Source organism: Peromyscus eremicus, chromosome 20, assembly GCF_949786415.1.
Source record: "Peromyscus eremicus chromosome 20, PerEre_H2_v1, whole genome shotgun sequence".
Taxonomy (NCBI): Eukaryota; Metazoa; Chordata; class Mammalia; order Rodentia; family Cricetidae; genus Peromyscus; species Peromyscus eremicus.
In genome coordinates this window covers 42,824,574-42,836,270 of record NC_081436.1, presented here as the reverse complement: position 1 = coordinate 42,836,270, position 11,697 = coordinate 42,824,574, and the positions used below count along the sequence as shown (strand labels likewise).

Genomic DNA, 11,697 nt, shown 5'->3' with positions numbered 1-11,697 from the left:
GCAGAGCCTCTTATTCTGCTGGGTAAAGTATGGGTTGAAATCACAGCAGGTGAAGTTAGGAGCCTCTTTATCAGTAGAGGCAACTAACTGCACGTACAAAGACCTGGGGTGGGGGTGGGGTGGGAAGGGAGGGAAGGAAAGACAGAGGGAGGCTGGGAAACAGAGGCAACCAGTGACGGACATGACAAAGGCTGAAGCAGGTGCTGTAGGATTCTTGAAGGCTGTCCAGGATAGACAAAAGACTGGGAAATTCTGAAGCATGTTAAGCTGGACAGTAACATGACCAGGAAAACAGAGCTGTATACATTCTTCAAGGAAGGCTATAGGGAGGACTGGGAGGCTCCTGTCCCCTTAGGAGACGGGCCGGGAGATGAGGAGGGATGGATTGCCCCAGAGAAGTCACAAGGCGGGCACAGGGACTGGGGTATTTTTATCTGTTTTAGGGATGTCACCGGGAGGATGAATTGATAGATGAATGAAGGGTGGTCAGGAAATGAAGACACTCTGAACAGAGATCTGGGGACGTGGAAGTGAACCGTGTAGGCTGAAGTCTGGGAGAAGGAAGAGGAACAGCAAGTGTGGGCATGGGGAAGTGGGCTGCCTGGGCTGCCTGGGATGTACAACCCTGAAGAGCAGACGCCTGGGATGTACAACCCTGAAGAGCAGATGCCTGGGATGTACAACCCTGAAGAGCAGATGCCTGGGATGTACAACCCTGAAGAGCAGATGCCTGGGATGTACAACCCTGAAGAGCAGTATGGCTGCTGCTAAGTGAAAGATGAACCATGATGGTGGATGAGGTCTGAAACAAGAATGGAGAGCCTGCAGTGAGGTTTGAGGAATCGTACCAGTCTCTGGGGCTCACCTGTGTGAACTCGGAGGGCTTGGGGAAATTCTAAACAGGAGAGTGACCTATTTTTAACACACACACACACACACACACACACACACACACACACACACACCATACATTTTATTTGTATGCATGTTTTATCTGCACACGTTTGTGTATGAGCACCATGTGCATGTCTGGTGCCTGCAGAGGTTGGAAGAGAATAATACACAATTACCTGTATTTTATGAATTCAATCATCCAAGGAGAGAGGGGATACGAGAAAGGGACCAAGAACTGAAACTTCTGTCATATCCCCATTTAACAGTCATGAAAATGAGGAGACAAAACTGAGTCACCATGGGGAGAAACAAGAGCAAGAGGCGTCGTGGAAGTGGGAAGACGGAAGTAGCTCAAGGTGGAGGATGGGCAGTGATGTGCTGTGTGGTCAGTCAACATGGGCAGGACACGAAATCAGACTGTATGGGCAGCGTTTTGTCACTGGGTACCTTTCCAAGTCCATGTTCAAGAAGAGATGGGACCAGGAGCCCGACTAAACACTTCAAGGAGAATAGATGGATTAGGGCTAGGGCTGTAGTTGGTAGAATGCTTGTCTAGCATGTGCAGTGCTTTGGGTTTGATCCCCAGTGAAGCATAACCCAGGAATGGTGGCACGTACCTGTAATCTCAGAACCCAGGAGCCGGAGGCAGGAGGGTTAGAAGGTCAAGGCTACATAGTGTGTTTGAGGTCAACCTGGGTTGCATGAAACCTTGTCTCAAGGGAGAGGGTCTAGAGAAAGAGGGAGCGTGTAGGCTGAGGGGCAGGGTCAATGGTGCTGGCAGAGTCCCTGGACCACAGTATTACCTCATGAAGAGAGCCTGAGGTGAACGCGGGAAGAAAGGAGAAGCCTTTGCAACACTGGGAAGGGAGAGAGACTCCAGCATGTAACACAGAATGGCAAATTTATTCCAGATGCTTCCGTGGGTGGGAGACAACTTTGCTTACACACTGAGATCGCCTAGTATTGGTCAGGACAGGGTGGGAAAGAGTAGCCATGGTGGTCTTCAGTGCACACAGCAGAGCAGGGCTTTAGTTCTCCACCATGGCTGAGTGACAGGGTCACCTTAGGATGCCTTTCAGAACTACAGAATTCTGGACCTCACCTCAGAAAACCCCTGTGCATCCATCTTAAATGGGACTCAGTGATGTTTCCAAACATCTTCCCTGTGATCATGTCATCGGGGCCTCACTGAGAGCCTCTGATGGGCACTTCAGCGTTTCCATGGGCTCAACAGTGAGTGATTATGAGGGCCACTTGGAAGTGAAGGGGCCACAGGGAGGGTCAGCCCTGATGTCCGGAGGGAAGAGTTGCTGTTGCTGCTGAGGAATCTGTTGGCTTTCCCCAGAAAAGCCATTTTCCTAACACTTTGCTGGAATGAAAACCCAGATTAATTCCGCAGCTTTAAAAGGTCATCTGGCACCAGAAGCAACTGTGGTTCTGTTCATATGTTTTTCGTTACAGGATAATTTTGCAAACCCTAGGTAGATACCGAACTGAGCCTACTTTCAATGCGCTGTATCCATGAAATGTAGGGACACAGTCACAATCACAACAGTGTCACAAGCTGCCATCTGGCTTGAGTGATTCTAAGGATCCTCTTGGGCTAACCCTCCCATTCTGGATGCTAAGGACCACCTGGGCAAGTGTGTGTGTGTGTGTGTGTGTGTGTGTGTGTGTGTGTATGTGTGTGTGTGTGTCTCCATCTGTGTCCAGAATTCTTTCTTCCTCTGGGAAACATCTTCTGTCTGATTCTATGCAGTTTGGGCCATCAATCAAGTCGTTAACCCTACTTCCATCTGAAGGGATGTGATGCAGACCTACCCAGTTATAATAGCGCAATTTCTGGCATTGGTTCAAGAGATAGGGATGGAATTAAAAAAGCACCCACTGGCATTTTTTTTTAAAAAAAGACTACTGTGTAGAGAGTGGAAGTTTTGACTTCCTTCAACTCTACGCCTTTGGAACTGGGTTCCAATCTCTTGTGTCACACAGTGTTTTGACCAAGATAGGTTCTTGTGGCCTTCATGTGAGGCTGGCCATGTGGGGTATGCACTGGAGTGTCAGGCAGGCATGGTCAAAGAGTCTGTGAGGTAGCTGTCCCTGGGATGTCCAGGTGTCCGTCTCAGGGTCATAGCAGTCAAAGGAGGCGGAGTCCTCAATGTTGCAGTCTGTGGTCAGTCTCCGCCCACCTGTCACATACAGCTTGTTGCCCATCACTGTGGCCCCATGGTGCATCCTCCGGTCTTTCATGTCTGCACATTTGACAAATTTGTTGGACCGAGGGTCGTAAGCAAGAATCCTCCTTGTGTAGCCTGAAAATTGAATACCATATAAAACAGCTGTGGGTGGGTTCAGCTGGGGCTGTGGGTCAGTGGTTGAAGAAGGGCTTCTGCTCCCTGCCCACACGAGGCTGGGACTCTGAACTAAAGCATGCATGCTCAGGTTCCCCTACTGTGGCCTGGCAGAGCTGGAGCTGGCATCCGGATCTCTCTGGCTCTGGCCCAAATGTAGGCAGCCATGCAAGCCATTTGTAGAGTAGGGGCAGACTCTGCCTTCCAGTAGCTTTGGCAGCCCCGTTGGCCTGTTCATCTCCCCTGTGTGACCCAAGAGCCACAGCATTCAAGGAAGGAGACCTTCTTTGGGAACACAGAAATGGATTCCCATGGCAGGCTACTGGGAAGTTATTTTAAAGGTCACTATTTTACTGACAGGCAAACCAAGACATAGAAAGTTGAATAACTTGCAGAAAGTATATAACCACTAAATGGTAGAGTTGGGATATGAACCCAGGTCTCTTTGACCCCTAAACTGGCCCTCTTAACCATAATACATTATGCATTTACAGAGAAATGATACATTAGTTATCATTGTTGTTGTTATTAGTAGTATCATTATCATTATTATTTTGAGACGGGGTCTCACACTAGTCTGGTCTGCAACTCATTATGTAACACAGACTGACTTCAAACTAGTGACAATCCTCCTGTCTCAGCCTCCCAAGTGCTCAAATTTTAGGTGTGAGTCACCACACCTAGCCAGGGTTAACAGCAGGAAACATCTCTTCTTCATGTGTCTGGACAATCCCGCCGGCTTTAGCCACATATTACATTTTTATCACAGCAACAGCTCTGCAGAACTCATACAGTTCCATCCCTTGCTTATACAGAGAGACAGGAAGAAGCTTCCAGGTAAATAGCTTTTCCGGTTTTCCACGCTCTCCTCAGAGGATGGATGTGCTTTTCAGAAGACCTGCCTGAGGTGTAACACTTGCCTGTCAGCAGCCCTTTCCCCCAGGAGCTGTCCAGTTTGTTCCTGGCCAGTCATTCTCGGTTCACTCACCTCCCACAATGACAATCCTCTCCCCCAGCACCACGGCGGGGGCACACACGTTCTTTATCATCCTTGTCTCCATCTTGAACCACGTGTTTCTGGAAATGTGGTACACCTGACGGGGGAAACAGAATCATGGTACCAAATTTTAAAGTTAACTTCTTTAAAAGAGAAAAAAGGTAGTTGTTGTGTGTGGTGTGGTGTGTAGTGTGTGTGTGTGTGGTGTGTGTGTGTATGTGGTATGGTGTGGGTGTGGTATGTATATGTGTGTATGTGGTGTGGTGTGTGTGTGTGGTATGTGGTGTGTGTGTGTGTGTGTGTGTGTGTGTGGTATGTGGTGTGGTGTGTGTGTGTGTGTGTGTGTGGTATGTGATGTGGTGTGTGTGTGTATGTGTGTGTGTGTGTGTGGTATGTGATGTGGTGTGTGTGTGTGTATGTGTGTGTGTGTGTGTGTGTGGTATGTGATGTGGTGTGTGTGTGTATGTATGGTATGTGGTGTGTGTGTGTGGTATGTGGTGTGTGTGTGTGTGTGGTATGTGGTGTGGTGTGTGTGTGTGGTATGTGACGTGGTGTGTGTGTGTATGTGTGTGTGTGTGTGTGTGTGTAAGTGTGGAGTTCAGAGGACCACGTTTGGGTTCCTGTTCTCTTCTTCTGCCATGTGAGTTCCAGGGATTGAACTTAGGTCAACAGTCTTGGTGACAAGCGCCTTTACCTGCTGAGCTATCTCACTGGTCCAAGCAGTCATTTACAGGGTGAATCAGAAATGAAATTTTTCTTTCTATTTCTTTTCGGGTTTTCAAGTGTAAGTATTAATATCAATAAAAGAACTCTGGCTGGCAGAAAGAAGGATGTATCGGAAATTACTCATGTGATCCCCATGAAACTAATGACTATATTTCCATTAACTGGACCAAGGCTTCTGCATTGGGGTAGGCATTTTACTTACCTTCTTGGGCTATTTTCAATGAGAAATGGAGCAACTTGGATATTTAGGAAACCAATCATTTTTTCCAATAGTTTTTATTTCTAGGTCATGTTTATATTTCTAAATGTCCCTGTGTAGCTAAGAGGGCCAGAGAACCAAGAATAAGTTTGAGGCTATGTAAGGAAGACTTGGGAACAGTTTATGCCTGAGAGGAATTAGAGTTTTTGTGAAAGAAGAGAAACAAGAGAGGAAGACAAACCGAAGAGGAGGCTCATTAGCCATGCTCTGAAATGCAGATCCAATTGTGATTCTGTGGATTTCCTCAGTTTAAAATTCAAATATTAAGTGTAAGTTGGTAAGGAATAGGCAAAATTTAGCACAGGAGATAAAGGATGGACTCCATGCAGGAAAAGAAGAAACAAAATATTTGTTTTCAGATGAAAATGACATAGTAGTTGTCACTGAAAATTTTCCATATAAAATATAATTTCTAGCCTTATCAAAGACCTTATTCTTACCGTTTGATAACAGTTTGGGGCTCAGGATGTAGGGCGGTTGGTAGAGTGCTTGCCTGGCATGTATGAGGCCTGTGTTGATCCCAGAACCCCATAAACCGGGTGTGGTGGGTGCTGCCTGTCATCCTAGTCATCAAGAGGTGGAGGCAGAAGATCCGAAGGTCAAGGTCATCCTCGACTACACAGGGAGGTCTGCCTGGGCTACATGAGACTTTGTTTCTAAAATAATAAACAGGGGCTGGAGAGGTGGCTCAATGGTTAAGAGAACTGGCTGTACTTCCCGAGGTTCTGGGTTCAATTCCCAGCAACTCACATGGAGGCTCACAAATGTCTTTAACTCCATTTCCAGAGAATTAGATGCCCTCTTCTGACCCCCCAAGGCCACAGCATCCATGTGATACACCGATATGTATGTAGGCAGAACACCCATAGGCATAAAAATAAATACATCTTTAAAAGAAATCAATAAGTATCATGAAGAAGTTGACATTCACAAACAAGTTATCAGGTAGCCACTATTTCTTCCTCGTTTTTCAGATTAGACTGTTGAGGCTCACAGAAACTGACTTGCACAGCTAGACTGAGTGGAAACAATAGTTTCTGGTTCAATCCAGAGACCATGCTCTTGATCACCAGTGTCATGGGTCTGTTGAGGGAGTGTGGCATTTCCTGATAGTTTAAAAATTATTATATTATCGTGGGTATGCATGTGTATATGTGTGTACGCTTGTGCCGTGGCACGTGTGGAGGCCAGAGGTCAACTTTGTGGAGTCTATTCTCTCCTTCCACTTTTCCTGGGTTCTGGGAGCCAAACTCAATGAGGCTTTCATGGCAGGTCTCTTTACCTGTTCAGCTGTCTTAGGATACCCTGATGGATGCTTTTGAGATCGAGACACCCCCGCTGCTGGAATCTATATCATTCCTTCTTCCTGTTGAAGTCTGGAGGAGCCTGAGTATGGTTGCAATGGCTGGGAAGCCCCACGGCTTCATCTGAAAATACATTGGTGACACACTCCTTGAGAAGCAGCATCCTCGGTAGGAAGGCAAATTCTGGCTGCCTCCTGACCCTTCTGTTCTCTCAGCTTGGGGTTTGGTTTCAAAGACAGAGTTATCATTTCCTCTCAATCCTCACAGTACCTCAGAGAGACTGTGGCCAGGTAACAAAGGGTGTGTTTGACCCAGGTAGGAAGTGATACTCCCTCATGGTATGGGATTTGTAGCATCCAGTAGCAGAGGTGGAACAAAGGCCAGGTAGAAAGGGACTATATACGTTTGCCTTGTCTGGTGACACCATTGAAAGACAGCTCTGGAAAGAACACTGACTCCACTGACTCTGCCTGAAAACCCAACCTGCTCCACAAGTGACTCTCAGTATTCAGATTAAACCGTATTTAGGTGAGTAGAAATCCACTTCAAAGCTAATGCTAGACCAGTAGGAAAAGCATGCAAATGAACGTGTTCACCCACTCTCGGCTTTCCTTAGCTATACCCCAAAAGGATTGCTCACAAGTCTGTATTTGTTTGGCTTTGTGAGGACCTTGGTTTGGTTGCACTATGGATTTCTTGATCTGTTAGCTGGGAGTGTATTTGTGCTTTGCATTTTATTCTTAGGAAATTGGTGACCGTTTTGCCATGTGAAGTCACCAGCCTATTTGTTGATGCTATTTGGGAAAACAGTCAAGAGAGGTGGGAGGAGGTCTAGCTTTCCACAGAAGCGCTCTGGCGGATCTCTTCTGGGGATCAGAGTCAAGTCTCTCCCAGCTCAAGTCAATGGGTGGGACTGAGATTGGTACTTCTGGGAGGAGTGAGGCTCTTCTTGATGGTCACGGGGAGTATGGGGTACAGAAAGAAGGCGTGAAGGTAACCTCCAGTGCCACTCCAAGTGTCTAAGCCACCAGCACCCTTTGCCTGGGCTTCTGGGAAAATCTCCCATTTCTCCTCCGGTACCTTCTCTAAAGCATCTAGATTAGTGGCTCTCAGCCTTCCTATTGCTGTGAACCTTTAATACAGTTCCTCATGTTGTGGTGACCCCCAACCATGATATTATTTCATTGCTGCTACTACATAACTGTAATTTTGCTACTGTTATGAACCGTAATGTAAGTATCTGATATGCAGGATATCTGATATGTGCCCCCTGTGAAAGGGCGGTTCAATTCCCGCAAAGGGGTCACAACTCACAGGTTGAAGACTGTTCAAGTCCCCCAAAGGGGTCACGACCCACAGGTTGAGAACCATGGGTCTAGAGGGAGCTAAAAACGCAAATCTGATTGCTTCTCCGCCATGCACGAAAAGCTTTGATGCTCTCTCTGCCCCTTCCTCTCAGGTTACCATCCCAATCTCTTGACAAGATTTACAAAGTCCAGCTGTTACGGCTTCATCTCCACAAGCCATTCTGGAACGGTCCAGAATTTTGATAGGAGGAGCTTGGAGGCAGCGTCTGGGTGGAGGAGGTCGCTGGGGTAGCGTGGGGAGGGAATGATGACGCTTACACGGGGCGCCCACCTGTTCCCTCCCCAGCTACCGTCTGACGTGCATCCTTCCTCCTCCTTGCTCTGCCTGGCAACTGTATGCCACGCTCTCAGTTCCTCAGGCAGCGCGCTGTGCCTCCTCCTTTTCTTCTGGGTCTTTCTACAAAGGACCCGTACCCAGGATCCGTCTCTCGCTCTGCAGATAACTGACTTCTTCAGCTGCCAGCCCTTTCACGCCCAGTCAGGCCCTCTGGTACTTCCTGGTTCTAGCTTCTTACCATCCACTCTGATGTCTCCCTCCTCTCTCACCCTTTTCTTATCCGTCAGCTCTTCTCTGTGCTCAAATTAGCTTCATGTTCTTTGCAGTTCCCTCTGGTCCCCTTAGGACACCTCCCAAGCGCCGAGCACCCCTATCTTCAGATTCTGAACCGCAACTGTCTTGGAAACGGCTTGAAGGTTAAATGTAACTTCCTGTTTCCTCCCAGGTCTCCAGAGCCTTTACCGTGTTCAGCATAAGCATGTGGACGGACAGAATCCGCACCGTGGAGTCTTCTGCACAGCAAGAGAAGCTTGCCGCTTACGGAGCAGTTGTTAGACTCTCGCACGAAGTGGGCAGCATTGGGGATTCTGAAGGCGGCCTCTGTCAGACTTCTCAGGGACTGTGTGAGTGAGATGAATTTCTCCTGTCGGTTAAGGCCCAGGCTCCCAGACCCAGCCACGCTTTAGAGCCTCCTGAGGTTTTCGGAAAGCACAGATGCCGGGATCCTATGCAGAGATCCGAGGTCAGGCTCCAGAGGATTTGATGGCAGAGGCGGGGAGTAGGCGTGGATTGGGGGTTAATGGCACCGCTCCAGGACTGCTGTCTGACTTTCAATATGTTTCAGCCTGAAGTTCTGGGTTATTTTTCCTTCAAGCGAAGACAAGGTCTTTGTGATGGGGAGTGTCCTTGACATGACTTTGCATTAGTCTCACAATAAAAATTCATAAGTAAAAAAACACTGAAAAGTTCCTTCCTCTCTTCATTCCCTGCACAAGGCAAATATGTACATGTATGTATGCGTGCTATGTGCATGCCCATGTGTATGTGTGCGTGCCTGTGTGGGCATGTACATGTACACATACACGGGCATGTACATGTACACATACACACATGCAAGCATCAATATATTTGTTCTCATATACATATACTATTATATATGTCATGTGCATGCATATATGTCTGCATGCATGCATATGTATAAAGGTATATATATGCATGTGTGCATAGATATGTATATGCCATGATAAATAAGAGTATATGGATATACACACAGATGCATACAGGTATGTATATGTATATGAATACACAAGAATGCCTATATGCACATACATACTTATGACATCTGTGCATATGTATGTGCTATTGTATATGTGCACATGAATGCATGTACACACAAGTATACACATACACATGCAAGTGTATAAACATATACATAATATGCATGCACGTGTGTACCCATGAATGTATACATGCATATGTATGTGTACACATATATTTGTCATTATATGTGTGTATATGTGTATGTGTACATATGCATATGTTATGATATATGTGCATATATTGTGCCATATAATTATGTGTATGCATATGTGTGTATGTATGCATATTTATACTGTTTGTTATACATGTTCATGTGGATGAATGTACATGAGACAATACATGCACATGTATGTGTGCATATATATATACCCAATCATATATGTGCATGTGCCTGTATGAGCATATCTGTATATGATTATGTGTATGCATATATGTTTATGTGTGCATGCTTATGCTGTTATATATGTGCATGTAAATGCATGTTCACATGACTAGAGACACACATATGAATATGTATGTATATATGCCATTATATCAGGCATGTGTATTTGTGTGTGTGTGTGTGTGTGTGTGTGTGTGTGTGTGGTGAGAAGGACCAGTCCATTACCTGGATAAGGCGCACAGGGTTCTGCATGATGTCCTCACCCCCAAAAAGATAGAGCCTTTGGTCCTTCACTGCAACAGCAGGGTGGAGCACGGCCACCGGCATGTCAGCCATGCTCTCCCAAACGTCACGGATGCTGTCATACCTCTCCATGGACCCCAGGAGCTCCTGCCCTTCTCCAGTGCCCCCAATGGAGAAGATGAAGTTCCTGTGGCTGGTGCTCCTGTGGGAGTAGCGGGCTGCCAGCATGGGCTCCCCCAGCCTCCACTGGTTGAGTTTCAAAGAGAAGATATAGACTCTGCGGCTGAGGAGACTCTTGCCCTCACTGACAGCCATGCCCCCGAGCACATACACACTGCGGTGCAAGGTGACAGCGGAGGCCTTGTACAGCCGCGTGGGGAGTTTGGCCAGGCTCTGCCACCGGCCAGTCTGTAGGCTGTAGAGCAAGACATCCCTGGTGGTCTGCTGGTTGTCCTTCCGCCCTCCCAGGAGGAGGAGGAAGTCTTGGTAGGAGCTCCTTGGGGGGATATGCCACAGGAGTTTGCAGTCCTGGGCACTGGGACCATATGAGGAGAAGATCTGCCTCCCGGCCACCTCCAGGATGGCCTGGCATGCGGGCGAGGACTGGAGGAGGGCGTCGTTGGCAATGAAATGGTGGAAGAAGGCTGGGTGGATGTACTGCAGGCGGACCTGCTGCAGCAGCTCCTGCAGGTACTGCCACCGGGCCTTGAGGTCATGCTTGACCCAAGCCATGAGGGCCTCGAACACCGTCTCCTCCTCTCCACAGAGCCTGTCATCTCCTAGGTAGCCTCTCAACTCCACAGCACAGAGTTCCTTCAGGTCAGCCGATGCCGCCACCTCTGGGAAGCGAGTCAGGGCTACCTCCCTGGCTTTCTTCTTCAGGCTTTCACAGCTTAAGATTTCTGCGAGTCTGACCAGACCCAGGCAGTTGTTGGGGGCCAGCTGACTCTGCAGGTATGATGAGCAGGCCTCAAACACCCTGGGGTACTGCAGCATGGCAGCCGCCTCCATCAGTGGGAGGACATTGGCCGCTGAGATGTGCACCTCTCCCGTGTACGCGTACGTGATGACCTGCTCTAGGGTGGTGGCATTGATGCCTTTCAACTGTACTTTGGCCTCTCTGCTCTCCCGGAAGTGGCTGCAGAACATGGCCTTGAAGTAGGGGCTGCTGGAGGCCAGCACATTGCGGTGGCAAGGGACCTCCCAGGCTCCAGAGCAGATGCTCACATCAGTCAGGATCTTGCTTTGCCTTAAGCCATTGAGCTGTCTCAACAAGTCAGAGGAGAAGTCGTGGTCTTTGAAGACAACCCCATCTGGTAACTCCTCATCCATCCTACAAAGAAGGAGGGAAGCCCCAAATGGAAGCAAGGTCAAGGTTTTCTGACAGTGTCTACCAGAGGGGTTAGCTCTTGGGGCTCCAAGGCTCATTCACCACTATCTATTTTCCAAGTCTGTGGGCTCACAAACAGAGCACACTAAAGGCGGAAGAGGGAACCATCCTCACCCCAGACCACAAAGTGATCTACTTCAGGCTGTGATTATCCTAAGAGACACATAGCATCTCCAGCGAATCTTAG

At 47.9% G+C, this 11,697-nt stretch overlaps 1 protein-coding gene across 1 annotated transcript; it reads right to left on the bottom strand.

Moving 5' to 3' along the window:
* Positions 1–2,702: 2,702 nt before the first annotated feature.
* Klhl38 (kelch like family member 38) lies at positions 2,703–11,452 on the bottom strand. The gene is made up of 3 exons (XM_059247884.1): positions 10,103–11,452; positions 4,234–4,339; positions 2,703–3,206 (listed from the first exon to the last, which is right to left on the bottom strand). The coding sequence occupies exons 1-3, from the start codon at positions 11,450–11,452 to the stop codon at positions 2,917–2,919; spliced, it is 1,746 nt and encodes a 581-aa protein (XP_059103867.1). The 3' UTR covers positions 2,703–2,916.
* Positions 11,453–11,697: the final 245 nt, after the last annotated feature.